The sequence below is a fragment of the Pithys albifrons genome, chromosome 1, assembly GCF_047495875.1.
Source record: "Pithys albifrons albifrons isolate INPA30051 chromosome 1, PitAlb_v1, whole genome shotgun sequence".
Taxonomy (NCBI): Eukaryota; Metazoa; Chordata; class Aves; order Passeriformes; family Thamnophilidae; genus Pithys; species Pithys albifrons.
The window spans coordinates 9760545-9779757 of record NC_092458.1 but is presented as its reverse complement, the minus strand read 5'-3'; the positions used below and the strand labels follow the sequence as shown (position 1 = coordinate 9779757).

Below are 19213 nucleotides of genomic sequence, written 5' to 3'. Positions count from 1 at the left end.
GACCCGGCACTTGGCCTTGTTGAACTTCATCCCATTGGAATCAGCCCATCTCTCAAGTCTATCCAGATCCCTCTGCAGAGCCCTCCTGCCTTCCAGCAGATCGACACTCCCTCCCAGTTTGGTGTCATCAGCAAATTTGCTGATGATGGACTCAATCCCCTCATCTAAATCATCAATAAAGATGTTAAACAGGACTGGACCCAACACAGACCCCTGGGGAACACCACTGGTGACTGGCCGCCAGCTGGATGCAGCTCCGTTCACCAGCACTCTCTGGGCCCAAGTTTTGTTCTATTTAATCTCTTTGGTGGTTACGCTGAATAAAAGTTCTGAATGTGTAAGTTTAATTCACTGAAAAGGAAGTTCAAATTCTGTCACACATGTGAAACTTTACCCATTGCTGGTAAGTATATATGTTAGTTGCACTGGTTTGCTGACTAATATGTTGTATTTGGCTGGCTTGTTAAACAAAATGCTTGAATTACATGCTCTGCTGATTATTTTCTCTCCCCTCTTCCAGATGCTCTTCGCAACTGAATATGCAAATTATGCTTTCTTCTGCAAATCCTGCTACCCTTTATTGAAGATCTTTTAATTCCAAACCTGACATATTTTCATTTGCTTGCAGTGTGCATCCTGAGTTTCTACAAATGCTTTAAAATGTAAGGATAAAGGAATTTTCAAGAAATAAAAATCAAATTACACAGAAGGTCTGTGTGGAATAATCTGTATTAGTGAATAATACATTATACATTTCATGCTGAACATTAAAAAAATCACAGTGAGGAGCAATTGGCATGTGGAAAAGGTTAATTTCTGGAAAAAAAATACACAAAGGCATAATGGACTGTCATCCCGGAATATAGGCTGGCCAGATTTTTCACCTAAGGGTCAGTGAATATGTTTCATTTTTGTTATGATCAGACTTCCTAGCACCCTGCTAGGACATACCACCTGTATTTTAAATTCAGTAAGGACTGGAGAGTTGTTAATGCCAATAGCAGGGTTGTGCTGCAGGAGACAGGTCAGGTCTGGGACAGAAAGGTGTCTGGCAGCCCCTGCACCTCCTGTCCTGCTCAGTAGACAGCAAGTGGGTGGGAGAGAGTGACACTGACCCCTTTCACAAGGGTTTTCACAGAGGCATCATAACATTTATTTCTAACATATGTGGCAAGAAAAATCTGAATGCTATGAGGTGGATGTTGGCCAGCACAAGCTCCCTGGGGGAAGAATAGTCAGGAGGAAATGAACCTTCCATCTCACCGCCTGTAGTGGCACAGGCATGTCCCAACACAAAAAGAAGAAGAAGCACACAGGTGGATGGACAGTGTTCCTCAGAGTCTGCATCTGCCTGAGAGAGTGGGATGACACCTCAAGGCAGGTGGGTAATTTCAGCTCTTATGGTATGACAGCAAGTTTCACCAGCCTAACATTTCCCCTCCTTTTTAATTTTACTCTGTGAATGGCAGATTCAGCCAGACAGACAAATTCAGGGACTTAAGAAAAGTTGAGTCCTACAGAGGATGGAGCATTTTTAAATGCAGTGTTGTGCTGTAGGAGACAGAGGTAATTTTGAACCCAAGAAGTCGGTCAGGAGATTAAAACAAAGAACTTCTAGGGGCCAAATTTCTAGCTACCCTAGAAAAATTGTTCATTAAACCCTTCCAAAATATGTGGATGTATTTATTTTCATTGTTGTATGTCCCTGAGGAGGTGGCCCATTAGCCAGAATGCTTGCAGATAACACTAAGGGAAAAATTGCTCTCAGCTGCAGGGAAAACTGAGGACCCAAATTTTTGGCCAGAGGCTGAGATAACAATAAGGGGAGAGCAAGAAGAGCATCACCAAAACTATCTATACAAATTACTGCAAACCATGAACAACAGCAGCATGTCTAAGAGCAAACTTATGTGCAGCCAGCCAGCAAGAAGAGGTGCCATGCCTGGAGATGGCCCAGACAGCACCCAGCATGGCAAAATTACTTTCTCCAGCACTGCATGTACACAGTGCAAGTACAGTCCTGCTCCCACAAGGATGTGCCAGCTGAGAAGCCTCTGAGCAGTACATATGCCACAGGAGCATACCTTTTTTCAAAGCTAGGTGTGAAGGTGGGGGACTCCAGCACAGCTGCCTAGTGAGCCAGGGAAATAACACATCCAACAAGCAGAAAGGCTGGCCCTCACTAAGATGCCTCTCTTGAAGAGACAGATTTCTCAATGAGAAGACTAAAACCCATTTTCTTAGTGTAGAAGAAATATGTGAATTCAGGAGAAAGTTCATCAGGAGAGACATGCTTATGAACAAGAGCTTAGTGGTGTGAGAAAAAATGAACTGGGAATTAAGAGAAAAGGATTGCAAATAATTTTGGAGACATACATCGAATGGTAGAAAGAATGCTGACATGAAGACTGCTAATTTTAAAGACAGGGCTGATAAAAAGCCTTTTTAATTTTGGTGTTCTCTGGATCTCAAGCAATGATAGATACACACTGAGTAATGAATGACAGCTCAAAGTCAAAGTCTGGTCAGGCTGAGATCTGTGGGGTCCTCATTACAGGTATTTCTGGGGACACACTGGATCTCTCATAATAGATGGTGAAGAAAACTGAAAAGTGGGCCAGAAGATTGAGAATGATAAAGGAAGTCTTTAGGGTTTATATTGCACGTCAGTAACCTATTTAAACCACTTCTATAAAATACACTCAGGAGCAGGGACTTTACAGCTAGGGAGCTTGTGCTTTACAGTGTAAGTCAGTGTCTGTGCTCAGAATAGTGAGTGTTTGTGTAGAAAAACTTTCCCAGTTGTTGAGTGGAAAAATTTTCCCAGTAGCCAGCACATTGTACAGTCATTCCTGTTGAAATAGGCAGCATTTTCCACTGCAGTAGACAGTACTGGCAGTTGTTGGGGTAAAGTCAGGGATGTTGTATAGCAGTGGACATTCCAGCACATAAAAATGTCTGTGTTCTCATGAAAATCATATTTTACCCAACTAACTGTTTTCAGTCAATAATCACAAAATGACAGAGAAGATACCACCTGTTTTGAAGGAAAGAAACTTTGAGAGATTAGCTTGCCCTTCTCCTGCCTGGGGAAAAGCAGCTGTATCCACACCTGACAAACGTTTTCCAAACTTTCTGAAAAGTCACCAGTAAGATTCAGTAGTCTCATAGAAAATTGTCCCAGTCTTTCCTTATCCTCCCATAACATGGCATGTTTGCAAAAAAATTATTAATACCACCTCCAGTTATTTCCTCAGTAATTTTCCATGCATTGTTACAACACAAAACACAGTCAATGAGAATTAAATGGGTAACTTAATCTTTTGAGATAAGAGCAAGAAAGTCTAGGTAAAGTTTTGTGAGGAAATTTCTTAAGTCAGGACTTCTGAGCTTCTTTTCTGATATATTAAGGCTCTTTTTCTTCCAGATCCTCTGATATACAGAATTTCAGGATGTATGATGTCTCCAGGAGGAGGAAAAGGTGAGGTGATTTTTTTGATGGGAAGCTGATATCAGGAATAAATATAAGGCAGCTTGTGCTGCTTCTGAACACAAACCTTTCTGAGAGGCTGAACAGACTTTGTGTTTCCTTAATGGAGATACATTATTTCAATTTAAAATCCTGTGCAAGTGAAATACTCCTTTCATTGGTGATCTCAGCAGGAAATCAATACAGCATTACACATGCTGAAATAGATCCCATAAATTGGCTTAGTTCCTTCATTGCAATGCAAGTCTGACAACACACACAGCTGAGGCTCTGCCTCTCAATTTAGACAGCAGATGGTATTCTGACTGCCACCTTATAAACAGAGGAGGTGAGTTGACAATAAAGATAGAACTGAAAGATGGATCTGCTGACATCAGATTAATATAGACATTTCTTTCTTGATAGTATTTGATTTTCAAAGGCTTTTGGGAATTTAGTGTTCAAATCTCTGAGATTCATGATGTACTGTACCACACAAGGTCATTGATGTCACTGACAACTTTGTGGGCAATAGCTCTTTCCATCAAATAGCATTTAATATGTGCAAACACAGGCTGAAAACTGCTTTCATTTTTGACTGTGACATTGGAAGTCCAGTCTCATGAACTGCTGAGAGCTCAATTTATCTTACTTGTGCTGAATTAATCATAAGCAAGTACAGGAAATATTAGACCTTTGTCTCACAGAGCGAAACTGTCATGGTGATATTAAGGAATTAGCATCAAACCAGAGAGACTGCTGCTGCTGGAGCGGGGACAGGAGCTCAGAGGCTGCTGGAAGCCAGTCCTGTATTCAGGATCCAGTAGGCCAATTCCCCTCTGACTTAAGGTGTGTGGGCTGTGAAAATTGGTACCAGTATGGCTAACTCATAATGAAACCACTCCATCACACAGCCTGAAAATGTGTCAGCAGCCTCTTGGACCTGTGAAGTTGATCACAGTGGAGACAGACTTTTCTTTTAACTCAGCTTTCCATGTTACTACAACTAGTGAAACAGCATTGCCTGTCTCATGGCAGAAGTTTACCAAAACCCACCTCTGAAGAAACATTTCTTCCCTCAGAACAACCTCCACAGGAAAAATAAACAAACCTTTACAGAGTCACAGAGGCACTGCATCAGACACTGGATCCCACATTTCTCAGCTCAAAGAGGTTCAAGTTTTCAGTTCTGCTAACCCTGATGTTATTTAAATTAATACCACAATGGACAAAGTTACAACTCCAAAAACCCTTTCTCCCAAGGAGGTAATGAAAGCCTCTAAAATAGAGGATGAGGGAGCAGACAAGCCTGCAAACCTGTTGTGGTGAGGAAAATACAACAGAGAACATTTGGGTGACGCAAAATCATCTTTAGTGACCCTGCTTCGCAGTCCAAGGATTTGTCTTGAGAAATGTCAAAGCATACAAAGCCCAAAAAAGCAATTCTCTTTCCTTTGCTTTTCTTTAAAACTTGCAAAGGAGAGACATTAAAATCTCATTTGCTATGCCTATGAAAACACTTGCTGTTCTGCCCTGGAATTATGCTAAGAAAAATGGTTCATGTAAAGAATCTCAGGTGATAAGAGCTTTGCAGGTGTTTTTGGGGTTTTTTTTAAGACTTTCACACATTTCTGTGGGTTTACTCCAAACCCTTGCTCTGCTTTGGTAACATCACTTGCACTTCCAAGGACAAGATGTGTTAGCATCAGGGGCAGCTGGGCTCAGGAATGGGCTAGAGCCTGCTGGTAATTGCTAGAACTCCACTAGACTATAAGAAAGAGATGAAAGGATGCAAAGTCAAAGCTGACAAAAGATGTGCTATATATTACATACAGCTGAAGTGCAGCAGTTTCCCACCAGTAGAAGAATAACAGCCACTACTTTGATTTTGACACTGAGATTGGATAGACAAGGGGAAGAAGCTGAGCAGATACTACACAAATAAATATAGCCCTAAATGCAGGGAAAATTGGGGACAGGGTGGGTGGGGAAGGGGCAGGGGCAGAGGGAGGCAGTGGGTGGATGTGTGCATCTACAGACGTCAAATGTCAAACACATGTCAATAGCTGTTCATGTACTACAACTTCTCCGGCTAGTGTAAGTGGGTGTGGCAATAGACCATGAGGGAAATGTATCCACAATATCATTCACTGTCTGTGAAAAGGTGTTTTCAATTTGCACTGTCGCATCAACTAATGTTTGGTATCCAGAGTAGTTAGTACATGATGCCTTTGATTTTTTTAGTTTGTTATAATAAATGTATAGTAAACAACCATTTGTTCCTCTTCCTTTTGCAGTATAAAGGCAGTCACAAACTTATCGATAAAGGAGAAAGTTCTCAAGTGGTTCAGGCAGGTGCAGTTTGTGGACTGTATATAGGCACGACCGACCTAGATGCTTTCTGATACACAACCGGCACAGCTGGGCAAGGCTGGCAGGACCTGGGGGGACAAAAACAAAAGGCAGGAATAAGCACACCCAACCCCACCACCAGTATAAGTCAAAGCAACAAACACCAGCAAGATCTGCAAATCAGATCAAGCACTAGACAATGATTTGCTGAAGTCAGGGACAGCTAAATACACTATTGTTCATATTTAATTTATATTGTCAAAGTTGGTTCTGCAATTTGGAAACTATGAGCACTAAACCCCTTTTTCTGTATGCACTGCAACGTTTTTCTGCATCTTTTCTTGAGCAAACACTTAAAATGCCATAAAGTTATCTGTACTGGAGAGAGAGCTCCAGGATAAATAGCCCTTGTTCAGGATATAAGACAACTCCCAGCAGTTTTGCAAGGATAAAGATACAGGATAAATACAGTTAGTTGTTCATATATACAGAACGTGCTTCTTCCAGTCACTGGTGTCTCAGTAGGTACCTGCACAAATAGTAGCTGCAACTTAGTCTTTTTATATGATCACATTGTTTCTGAATATTTATGTCAATCAGCCTATCACTGTTCCTCAAAATATTTTTTTACTGTGTAATCTAATTTTAATTAAGTCTGACTGAAGGGAAAACTTGTCATATATATAGTCTTCAAAAGTTTTATGGAAAAAGACATTGAGAGGAAAAATATTAAAAAACCAAATCACACCCAAACCCCCACCAAGATGAGAAGCCTTTCTGTCCTTCTCTAGCTGCAGGAGAAAGGGAGACCAGGAACTGCCTCCACCACACCTCACCACGAGTCAGCTGAGGGGTACACCAGGTACAAACCCACCAGATATGAGGCTCTATTGCTTCTGCAGCTACATTTGCTCAGGCAAATGCAAGTTGCTGTGAATGTGTCCCTGCCTCTGATTTGCTTTCCTCTTGCTAGAGCTGCTCCAGGTGCAACGTTTACTTCTGGCCAGCAGTGCTCAGTTTTTGAACCCTGTCTTAGCCCTGCCACTCCAGTTTCTGCCCAAACAGCAGCAATCACAACACTTTTTGACAAGTAATGGGCAGAGGTATGCACTTAAAAGCCTGTCCTTATGAAAAGCTTCGTAAACTGTGTTTTGACTACAGGAAAATTTAGGAGCCTAAACATGCTCCTCATGAGCCTAAACATAATGGCCCCTCAGAGGAGAAGTTAATAGAAAATATAGGATATATAGAAAAGAGCACTTGTACTACTATCACTGGAAGTGAAGAAAGAAGCTCTACCATCTCCCAAAGCAGTTAGGAAAACAAACATATTTTATATTTCACATAACTTAATAGCTAGTAAGATGAGCAACTAAAGGGGGTTATTTAAGTAACCACAGTGCAGAAGTTGGGGATAGATAACCTCTTCTACCTAGGGTGCTTATTTCAAATAGAAGAACCTCAGAAAACACAGAAGTAAGGGGAAAAGGTAGTTGCATGTTAGACATAGCAAAGTATCTGAAAGTGGGACTGAAAGTGAGGAAACAGAAGAAAATTCATGTCTGAAAAATGTAGAGCAAGCAGGAACTGAAGTGCCCCTGTAGTCCCTTTGACTGTAAGGGAGGAGAGGGTCACAAGCTGAGAATGCAAATTAAAAAGAAAGTACAGGAAGAGAAAATTATTAATATTGTGATATTTCTTTATCTCCACAATCTCTGATTCAGGCAGGGAACTGGAGCAGGACAACTGCCAGCACTGCTTTTGCTAATGCAACCTGCCATTGCTGAGCCCTAACCATCAACCCTGAGATTAGCTCAGTTGGTTAAAACTTGGTTGTAATAATGCCAAGGTCATGGGTTCAATCGCCTGTGTGGGCCATTGACTTAAGAGTTGGACTCGATGATCCTTGTGGGTCCCTTCCAACTCAGAATAGTCCGTGAGCCTGTGTGAACTCACATACAGGGACAGCAGTTACAAGAGGTGAGAACCATTCATGCAAAAGTCCTCCCAGAAGGTTTTAGATTTACTCTATGCTTGATTTACTCCATAAAGCCCACCAGTGTTCAAATGGCTGGCATAAAAACTTACGTGCAGCACTAACAATTTTAATTTACCATCCAAGAGCTATTTGAAGTGGGCCCTTTGTGTACATCATACTTTGGCCCTTGTTGAGTTGTGAGCAGGCTTGGAAAGGTGGCAGGCTGCCTGCATGGGGGAGCACCATTCACCCTCCACATGGGCAAAGCCTTGGGGCAGGCACAGACTGACTAACAGGGTACCAGTGAGCTGGGAAACACAGAGGTTAGAGGAAGGAGGGAATTAGTTCAGCAAGTCTGTATCATAGGGATATTGCTATTGGATGCACGTAATTCTGGCAAAATGTGGTGCAGGTGAAAACAGGACAGAAAGATCAGGATTTATTTCTGCTCAGAGGTATTTTCAGTAGACTGGAAAGATAATTAATTGCAAGAAGGCTGAAGGTAAGCTGCAAAGGGCAGTGCTGATCTGTGATGGGATTGCAGCCCCATGAACCACGTGGAAGAGCTGAGTACTGTGAAGCTCAATAGCCACATAGTAAACAGCTCTGCTTTCTCCTGGCAACCGAGGACACACACTCATATCACTTTTTCTGCAGGAAGCAGGACACTGAACCACAGTATTGGGCTGAACACTCGATGGTGATAGTAAAATAATATCTTTGAATAAACTTTCACAGCAGTTTTTAACCCTTGAGTTCCCAATGGGTAAATAAATGTGATTTTCCTTCAGTAGATAGGAAATGAAAACATAGAATAACTGGCCAATTTATCCACTAAAATCTTAGTACTAGGTGACAGATCTAGCAACAAAACAGAGATCTCTTACTCATTTCTGTGTCATGTGCTGCAGGCTTGAAAGCACCAAAGTAGGTAAGGCAGAAGAAAACTTATACAGAACATTACTTATAAAAGCTGTCAAGAAAATCTACTTAGGTAAAGGAATGAAATACTGCTTTACTGAAAAAAAAATGAAAAGGAGAAAGGAAGTAATTACCTTCCCTAAGTAGAAGTGCCTGCTCCACTTTGCTGTTGGGTATGGCAAGGTCCAGAGCACATTTGTGTTCAGCATTTCTGCATTTTGGGTTAGCACCATAGTCTGTCAGCAAGACCACTACCTCCACACTGGATTTCCTTGCTGCTGCGTGGAGCGGGGTGTCTGATCGCTTCCCCATGTTAACATTGGCTCCTTGAGTGAACAAGAGTCCATGGTTAGATCAGGGAGACAGCAGGAACTGTTCAAACTCACATAACACAGGCAGGTTTCCACCAGTAGCCTCAATAAATTAAGGGGATGGATGGCACACAGGACTCCCTCCTTTCTCTCAATAGCAGCTGTGCAGAACTCAGCAGGTCAAATACCTGCTCTGTCAGAGTGTTCTTGGCCAGTGAACCCTGTCTGCAATGGTCAGAACTGAGCAGCTTGACTTTCAACCCAACAGATGTTCAAAGCCTACCAGCTGCTCTTTAAACTTGTTAATAGCATAAAATCTAACATGGATTATGTTAATTTAATTGTAAAAGATAAAAAAATCCACAAAACCCCTTCAGGTATCTCATTGTAACAACTCTGGGAGTGCACTGAGCAAAATGCTTGCCCTAGGCTGGCCAGGCACAGCAGGGCCACACTTCAAGCAGGTGTAAGTCAGCTAATATACACTGACAGCAAAAATTTATGCTAGCTCATAGGCTGTGCCTGAACCTGCAGTGATTATTCTTCCAAGCATCTTTACTACTGCATTCATCATCCACTGAGAAATAGGTGAAGTTAATGTTTAACATGGCAGTTTATCATAATCAAGAGTTGATTTTGGTCAGTAATATTAGCCAGCATTGTCTGTGCTTCCTGTTATCATTCTAGAAAACTAAAAGAATTTTATTTTCACATTCAGATAAGCCCAGGGAGGTGTCTGTAATTATAGCTTTTTTTTTTTTTTACTGATCAAATTATCGTTTCTTCATCAATGTAAGTGAAATTTTTAATACCCTCAAATGAGTCTCACAGGCACAGGCTGCCTCAACAGCTTTTGTGGAAATAACCAATGATGTTTGTAGTGGAAAGGTAGCTCAGAGAAACCAGAAGCACTGGCTCACACCACCATAGCTCTGCCCAGGCCCCTTTTCCAGGTGTACCTAGCTGTAAGAGCTTCTTGACACAGTCTGTCCTCTGGTACATGCAAGCCACATAGAGAGGGGTCCCATGCTGCAGGTCTTCTTGGTCAATGTCAACCTCATGAGCCAGAAGGATCTCCATGCACTCCCTGTGACCTGTGGTGAGAAGAGTTGTTGCTGAACTGCTGTAGAGCAGAACACACCCAGATACAACCTATGGAGCACAAGAGCTGTGAAAAAGTCAAGTCTATTTATCTGTACTGGAATGGAACTTATTTCTTTTAAGCATTTTATCATCAATAAAAGGTGTATTCCTTTCTTACTTGTTAACTGCACTCACACCCTGAACATTACCTCGCTTGACCGCTTCATGAATGGGTGAAGCCAGGTGGTTCCCTGGCTGTGGCTTGGCTCCAAATTCGAGCAGCATGTTGACACACGCTGCACTGCCACTGCAGCAGGCATTGAACAGTGGGGTGATCCCATCGATGGTGACTGCATTGACCTGGAATGGTAAGACACACTCAGGATAATCCAATTTAAGAGTAACGCCCTTGCAACATGCCTCATGTACACACAGAAATGCACCAGAATAAGACTCCAGTCTTGTGTAATTTCAGAAATTATTTAAGACTTTCTGACTTATATGTTGTGACATAACATATATAGCATTCTCCTTCAATGTCTACACTCTTTCCCAAATAATTAGTGCCAGAAGGCAGCTATTCATAGCACTGCCTGCTATGAATGTATTTTTTTTTAAATGTGGAGAAGTTGAGTATCTTCATATGTGTATAGTTTGCACCAGCCTCGTGGTAGAACACCCACAGATGAAAATGGCTTTGCTTTTAAAATTAAAACATTTACATTATGTTTAATACTTTCACCCAAAACCCCATTTCCAGCAAAAGAAATTTTTACAGAAATATAGTCTTAATCCCAAACAGAAAAGGAGCTTGAAAGAGTTCATATGAATGAGTGTCTGTGCAAGAGAAAAACAATTTCCTTCCCCCACATAATGTAAAGACCAGTCAAGAACTACCATCACCATTCTCCAGTGAGACAACAGCGTCCCTGGCTTATGCTATGCACCATGCTGTAGATATAGAATCACAGAATCATAGAATGTGCTGATTTGGAAGGGACCCATCAGGATCGAGTTCAACTCCTGGCCCTGTGCAGGACACCCCAAGATTCACCCATATGCCTGTTCTTGCTATGTTTAACTATGTAGCAAGCCCTCAGGAGCAATTCATACTGCAAATCTGCATGTCTCTAACTGTGTGGCACACTGGAGAAGAGCAATGGATTATGCAACCACGTGCCAGTTTGCGTGATTTCCACTGCCCTCTGCCTGCCTTGAGTCTCATCAGGCAGATGTGGCTGGAGCTCCTGGAGGCACTGAAAGTTTATCAGCATCGCTTCACAACAGGGCCAGAGATGCAGGCTAGCTGATAATTGAGGGTAAGCAAGGAGGTTAAGTGAAGAAGAAAAACTGCTCCCTTGGTTTCCCTCTTCACTGGGTATTGGTTTAATGAGTAAAAGAGGAAAGAACAGTAAGACAGTCATTGTGGAGTGAATGGTTTGATAAAAATGGTAATAAAGGGAAGGACAGCAAAAAAAAAAAAAAAGCACAGCAGAATGGCATATGTTCTTCCAGAAGTTAGAAAACAGCCTGTTGACTTTATTTATGATAAGGGAGAGGGAGGGAAAGCTAAAACCAAAAAACTCTGGAGCTATGTATTACACCAGGAACAGGCTGATTTCTTAGGAAAGCAACAGACAGTTCAGAGATGATCATCTGAATTATAAAAAGGCAATGCCATTAATATACGAAAATCAAGTAAAACTGATTAGAAAGGAGTTTTCCTTTCATCCTTGTAAGGAATTGAAATTTGGCATTGAGTTTAGGAAATTAACAAATTTGTTTTTTTTGCAGAGGATAACTTGATTGCCTGTTTTCATGTTGTGTAGTTTCTTGCCATATAAATTGTACTTGAAAATGAACCTGAAATAAAAATATTCTTATATATTTCATCCACTCCTTTATCTTCATTGTTAACATATATTCTACCTTAGGTCCAGCTATGGAAATTGTTATTTTACTAGCAGATAACATGTTTCATTGCTTCAAGCACATCTATTTTTACTTACATGAGACTCCCAAACCATCACACAGTAAGCTGGAGGTAATCTCAGAGATCATTATGGCAGGGCGGGACTGAAGGGATAAGTTACTTTCTTCAAGGTTATTTTCACCTAGCATTTTTCATTCATTTTCCATCAATCATGACTATGTTTCACACAGAGAAATAAAACAAAGAGAATAATGGTGTGACACAAGGGGAGGCAAATCCACCATGCATGGAAACAAAGCACTATTTTATTTTTCCTCATTTCTCTTTGAAATGCTCCTATACATCTGTATCTTGGCCCTGCCACACAGATAGCCTGTCCAACACCCCCAGTGATGCAGGAAGCACCTGAGCTCCAGGTGTCTTGTCCCCTCTGGCTTCCCCGGGACTCACCTGGGCACCGTTCTCCAGCAGCACCTTCGCACAGGCGACATGGCCACCCAGGCAGGCCTCGTGCAGAGCTGACACACGGTCTGTTGTCACCAGGTTCACATTGAAACCCTGCAATGCAGGGCCAGGAGTGTGAGGGGAAAGCCCTGCCCAAACCTCACAGCTCCCCCAGAGCTGGCAGAAATGCAAAAGGCAGCCGGACCATGGCTGGAGAGCGTCATGTCACTGGGTGTGTGTCCAGAAAAGGTGTTTTGGTTGGATTAGTGCTGTTTAGTGCTTCAGTTCTTGTCCCCACAAACCACAGCTGGTGATGGGGTGAAAGAGGAAGCAAGGACAAGCTATGCCTTCCATTTCTAGGTCTTTATGATGCATGGTCAGTTGCAGGAAAGACATCACATCTCTTTAACGTATAAAGTCCAGCACCAGGAGCTACAGCTGGTGGGATTCACCTCCCTGAATGGGGATTCTTCTGGCACAAGTATCAATAGCTTGGTTGGAGCTAGCAGCTCCTTCAGTGGGGAGAAACAGAATCCCTAAGATATGATTCATCCTGTCCTAAAGCAGCTGATTCTAGTAGGTCAGATGAATTGTGTCCTAAAAGTTCTTTCATTGATTATATGGAGTACCCAGTGTGTTTCAATCAGAGGTACTAAGTACCTGGTAAACCTATAAGATAGACGAGACAAATCTCATCCATAGATCAGTTCCTCTTATTTGACCACCCAGGAAATGTTTTACACTGGAAGAAAGAACAGTGATTTACAAACACGTTATTATAAGTATTTCTTCAAATGAAAGTTGCCAAATCTATTCCTGTACAAAGACAAAGGAGAAAACAATTGTCATGTGTGTCTTCCCCAGAATGCAACTAAGTCTCCTGATAATTAAAATTTTACAGCCATGTGTGAGAACAGGCCTGGAAGCAGTGCTGTTTTCTCCTGGATGTCATGTTTTGAAACAGTTTCCCTGCCTGATGTGCTGTAGACAGGACGGCTCACAAGATGGCAGCAGTGCACTTTTTGGTACGCAATATCCAATGCGATGGGCAGAAACAAGTACCTGTGAGCAATGTAACACTGCAAAAGTCACCAGTCCTGACATGATGAGTATTAAAAGCAATTACCATAATCACTTGAGGCTAGGCAGTCATTTTTAGTTCATGTGAAAACATTATTAATGTAAAAGTTGTTGATCAAATTATCCACATATTACTACAGTACAAGGGGAATAAATAAAACCTTGAAAAAATATTGAGGTGATTCCATTTTCTAATTGTATAGTTGTTTCACACTTAAGGATCAGCATATTCCTTCAAGATCAAAGTCTTCTAGAGACTCCTAATAATGAGACCTATTCTCAATCATTATTCACATATATAGATAGATAGATATAACAAAACTCAGTCAGTGTGAGTGAAAGAATAAGTACTGATATCTTGGGCAAAACAGCAGTCCCTTCAATTACAAAATGAAGAATGATTTATAGATCTTACTGTGGCTGTTTGCCAAACATCACTCATGTCAAACCTTGTTTTCAAGGTACATAAAAAATCAAACTCTTGTTTTGGTGCTGAAACAGGCATTGGTGAGTTCTTGAGCTCTTTTAAATCTCCAGCAATACATCATCTTGTTATGTCCAGGCATTCCCCATGGAACCAGAGCCTCACCACTTTCTTGAAAGCTATGGTCCTGCAGTAGAGACTTCCGCATATACTCAAGTATAGTCCAATATTTAATTTCAGGCTACTAGTGTAACTATATTAGAAGCAATGAGCAATGATTGTGTTCATCCATGAACACCTTCATCCTTACATTTATCAAGCTGTGGTGAATCAGCTCCTATTCAGGCTCTACAGGCATTGCTGCCTTGATCTCTTTTCATCCACAAGGATCTTCATCCTTCACTCCCAAAATTAAACATCTTTAGGAGAAGGAGAAAGGGTGGATTAATTAAATCATGTATAACCACAACACTGGGTGCTTCTCCAGTGTATAACCATGACCAGTACATAACCAGAGCACCTAGTGAATAACCACAACCCCGGGTGCTCCACTAATCAGCATAAATGGAGATATAGACAGTCAGAAAACTATCAAATCCCTGAGTGAATAAACCCTCTTTCTTTTTGTTTATAACCTCCACCACTTCCTTTTCCATAAAAAATGATTTTATATCAACAGATGAAGAAATATGGATCAGGAAATGAGAGGGAGAATCTGCCTGTAAATAGCAACCTCTCTTTGCTGCAGCCATGCCTCAATATGTGTCTGGAGGGGAGGCTTTCACACTGGCAGCTTCACTCCTTGAGGACGTTCTCCATCCAAGCTGTGGCCTCACAGGTAAAAATTATTTACATGGACTATAAAAAGTCTGATGGCCAAGTCATAGAACTTTACACTCAGGGAATTAATTTCCCTGCAGTTGCCTTGTGGGGAAATGAGAGAGGGATGACAATTGCCCATTCCTGCCAGATGAGGACATTGAGTAATCAAAGGTGGCGAGGAAAATGGTTAGCAAAGCACAAAGAAACTATCCCTTTTCATATCCAGCTTCTTGTCCTTTCTAATGTATTCTTTCCTTTTGTCTTTCTTTTGGTTCCATTGGGAGCAAAGGCTTTCAGGCTGACAGCTCTCCCTTTAATAAAGAAATATGTACATTTATAGCTTTCTACTGTTGAGTTTTTTTATAGTCTCTATATATTTACTGTCTTTATTCTTGAGCTCAGTTTGCGTAGTTTATCACTGAGAAAGAGCAAAAGGATCACTGTTTATCATACAGCAAGCTACAAGCTGTAACAGCCTTTGTCCTGGGCTTGTCCCCAGCATCTTAACTAAGCAAAGTAATACATGCCCAAAAGCATTTGTGCTGATGTATTATTCATACAGCCACATTTCTAATGCCCTGATGCAGTCTATTAGGAGCTCACCAGCTCATAGATGCAAATCATGCAAAACCACCCTGCTTCCCTTTTCTTTACCTGTGGGCTTTTACCTGTGCAATCAAGGTTTTCAAAGAGAGGAGGCGCCCCTGGAAGGCAGCATCGTGAAGAGGCGATCGGTCAGCCCAGCTGCCTGAAACAGGGAATGCATGAAAGCCAATTCAGGTGAGCAGCAAATGCAGATCCCGGGAGGACAGGGGAAACACAGCCTCGTGTAAATGCAGATCAGGACTGAAATCAATGTGGGGTCAGTGGCGAAGCTGTTTGATAAATTGATTTCAGCAGAACAGCTGAGGGCTCAGCAATCCTGAGAAAGCTGGCTGCTCACTAAGGGACCTCAACAAAAGCTTCTTGGCAGAACTTTTAATAGAACAGCTAAAAACATGCTTCAGCAAAGATCACAAGTTTAGTGCTGCTGGGTCACATAGGGAGACTTCTGAGGCCTGCAATTCTTCTATTCAAAACCATATTAGCCTCCAACTTTCCCAGGGAGCTTTTGACACAAATTGCATCCCATCTTCCCTGGCACTTCATTAAGAGATGTATAGCAGGGAGACATGGGGATGACTTGTCCATCAAATGAATTCTGGCATGTCCTTGCCAGTATTATTTCCTAAACCGACAATTTCATAAATAACATCCTACATCTCAGACTACCAGGTAATATGTTTCATCATCCTCTTCACTGAAAGGTTTTAGAAAATACATAGAAAAACAAATTCTGCCTGAGGCTTTACTTTTCTTCTTTAACAATTTTGAGATGTTGAACTATTCAGACTCCTTCACATACACTAACTTGCCCTTTTTCTTATCTTAAATCTATTTATATGCCAAGAAAAATAAAAATCTTTATTCTAGCTTCATCTTACAGGCATAGACAGCTCAGGTTAAATTCCTGCCACTCAAGTGGAGAGAAAATTTTCCTGTCCCATATTAATTTATAACCATACCATGACACAGGGTGTAGCAAGTATTTCTCCAAAGGCCAGCTACATTGACAGTGCAACAGGACAGGAGCAACAGCAGTGTTTGCATTCATGCTCAGTTGTACAGCAACCCCATGGGCACTGTATTTGAAATCCTTGTCCTGTTTAATTTTTTCAGCTACGCCACACACAGGAGAGAATGGAAAGGGTGATTTATCTCCATTTCAAATATTACCCAAGGCAGGGAGAAATCGATGAGAGGCACAGACACATCCATGGGGACTTGAGGCCAAGGATGCAGCAGCAGTTTCATCCTTGGCCAAGGGAATTTCCTTTTGTGTACCCAAGAGCCAGGATGCACTTGAGCTCATGAGGTTAGGCTTTTAACTATAGTTATTACTTTTATTTCCATTTTTTTAAGGAGCTGCTCCTGGGCTCTTCAGGCAGGAAGCTGGTAAGAAAGATCAGCTGGCACAATATATGACAAGGCTCTGAATCATGAACTAGAAAGCATCACTCAAAATGATGCAAACAGGAACCAAGCAGGGACTGAGAAACATCTTCCTGAAAATATTGTCAATACACCAAACCCTTCATCATGCTGGAGACTGAAATAGGCAAGCTCAGTTCAGAAGATAAGAAGACATTGCAAGTGACAAAGCCCAGAGCTCTTACACAGCAGGAAGATTCCAATGTAACTCAGACAACAGAGCTACAGTGCCTTATTTAACCTTTTATGCAGAGTATAACACATGCAAGTGCATGTTATCTCATGCACTTCCAGTATATGTGTGTGCACACACGTCTCACCATGACAACACACGCTGCTGCACAGTTCCATGCCAGTCCCCACAACCTACCTCCCTGAAACGTGTGGCAAATATAGTTCCCATATGGGGCATATCTTCCCTTTCCAGCTGTGAGCGACATGACTGAAAGCACTCTCTTTTTAAATGCCTATGGATAAATCCAGCAGCCCTGCTGCTGCTGCAGTGCTGCTTCACTGCAAAGAGGAAAGGCTGTGAAGCTCTGACTGTAATATGATATAATGCCTCAGCAACAGCACCACATGATCTTACATTTTGTAAGATTATCCTTAATGGCTTTTCGTAAATGGCAACTTGCAATAAAGATATATTATGGCCTGCTGAATTTGAAGGCACCTCAATGAGAACCTGTATAAAGGAAAAACTGCACTTTGCTACATGTCTATGACTGTGTAAAGGTCCTTGGAAAAAAATTACAGTAATAAATAATTGAAATTTTATTCTGGAGAATAAAAAATAAATTAATAGCCAAGAAATGCCGGTATATATACAGTGTTCATAAAGGCTTTGTTAGAAATGCTCAGCCAGATCTTAATATCTCTGCTTTGGGTAGCCATCTCACACCACTCCCTTTCTGCTCCTGTTCATGTGCCTGTTTGTGATGGCACAATCCATCATGAAGCAAGTGCCCAACAAATGAGTCACATAAAAATGTGTGAGGTCACAACACTGCTAAGAATCAAGAATCTTCAACTAAGACAATAAGTCCTCATTAGTAGTAAATTTAAAATACTGTGTCATTTTAATTAGTGGACTTAACAGGCATGCAAACAAATGTCTGCTCATTATTATGGCAGTGATGTGAAGGGGTAAAATCACTTGGAAAAAAACCCACATGACCTACTAAATAACCTGCAAAATACAATATATTCCTGTGCCATATATTTTTCAGAACGGTTTTGGCTGCATTCATTTTTATCATCTGATTTAACAAAACAAGGATTCTTGGCTCGGATTCATAAAGTCATTAGTTATATCCTCCTAGCATTTCCTTTCAGAAAATCAATGTGCTAAAACTTTTCCTAAATATTCTCTGGCAGTAAAGCTTAATGTTTAGTTAAACCTTCTGCAACCACTGCTAAAGAATGTCTTGCTTTCAAGAACAATCTTTACATTTACCATAGTGCCTTGAGCAAATGTTGTCCTCATTCTAGCTGGAGTCTCATATTTTGCACACCTAAATCATGCCAACACATACTGACACTACAAAGACCCCAGTAATGGAAGGCACTTCAGGTTAAAACACTCACCTGTGCATTTAGCAACAAATTCCTCATTTCATGGCAACTGACTGATTTAAACCCTCAAATTACAAAAATGTAGCAACTATACATGTAAATGTTAAAGAATTCATATTCTCACTTTACCTGGGACTATTCCATAGATCTCTTCTGCTATCCTGGCAGCCTCTTTTCTGTTGCCTTTAACAATATAAAAATGGGTCAGCAAAGCCAAGGAAATCTTAATTAAAAGTTTGAAGCAAAACAAAGCAAAAATGGCAAAATAAATGTTAGTGAAAGCATGGAGTATGGAACTGCCCTCCATTTTGTTTTGCTCTTTGAATAGTTTCTCAGGTTCACTAAGTGGCACTGGGCTATTCTTGGTATCATATGTCATCTATTTTAAACCCTTCAGGATCTGCTGTTTCTCACTTACCAAAAATACATTCTGGTTTAATCTGCTATAGGCTATTAATACTAAATAACAATACCAAGGATAAGATAGTCTGAACATCTCTTCATACAGGAAACAAGAGAAAAATCTTTCCAAGCCTACATAAATTAGAATAAATTTTCAGACAGATGGTCTCCATACCACCCGAAAGCCTATACATCCACATGAGATTTATTCTTTGATGCAGCAGTTCCATTTACAAGACTGCATAGGTAAAGTTGCAGAAATTATTCAGAGATACTGCAAAAAAGAATACTTTCTATTTCTCATCTTGATAACAGGCCTCGCTGGTATACTTAGATACAGAACAAAGCCAAACATGTCAAAGGACAGCATTATCATGAAATAGTTTGA

General features: G+C 41.1%; 1 protein-coding gene across 2 annotated transcripts; it reads right to left on the bottom strand.

Moving 5' to 3' along the window:
* Positions 1-5785: 5785 nt before the first annotated feature.
* Positions 5786-18802, bottom strand: ASB11 (ankyrin repeat and SOCS box containing 11). 2 transcript variants are annotated; one of them, XM_071569577.1, is made up of 7 exons: positions 18553-18802; positions 15486-15565; positions 12498-12605; positions 10324-10474; positions 9991-10125; positions 8855-9046; positions 5786-5910 (listed from the first exon to the last, which is right to left on the bottom strand). In XM_071569577.1, the coding sequence occupies exons 1-7, from the start codon at positions 18800-18802 to the stop codon at positions 5786-5788; spliced, it is 1041 nt and encodes a 346-aa protein (XP_071425678.1). The 2 variants fall into 2 exon arrangements, with proteins under 2 accessions (XP_071425678.1, XP_071425688.1); XM_071569587.1 differs by having other exon boundaries at positions 12498-12554; positions 18553-18730.
* Between the last annotated feature and the right edge of the window lie 411 nt (positions 18803-19213).

Coding starts and splice junctions, on each gene's coding strand:
- ASB11 (XM_071569577.1), bottom strand. CDS start 18,802: ATGACATATGATACCAAGAATAGCCCAGTGCCACTTAGTGAACCTGAG. Junction 15,566..18,552: donor GATCTATGGAATAGTCCCAG/GTAAAGTGAGAA, acceptor TCCCTGTTTCAG/GCAGCTGGGCTGACCGATCG. Junction 10,475..12,497: donor TGCTGGAGAACGGTGCCCAG/GTGAGTCCCGGG, acceptor TTACCATTCCAG/GTCAATGCAGTCACCATCGA.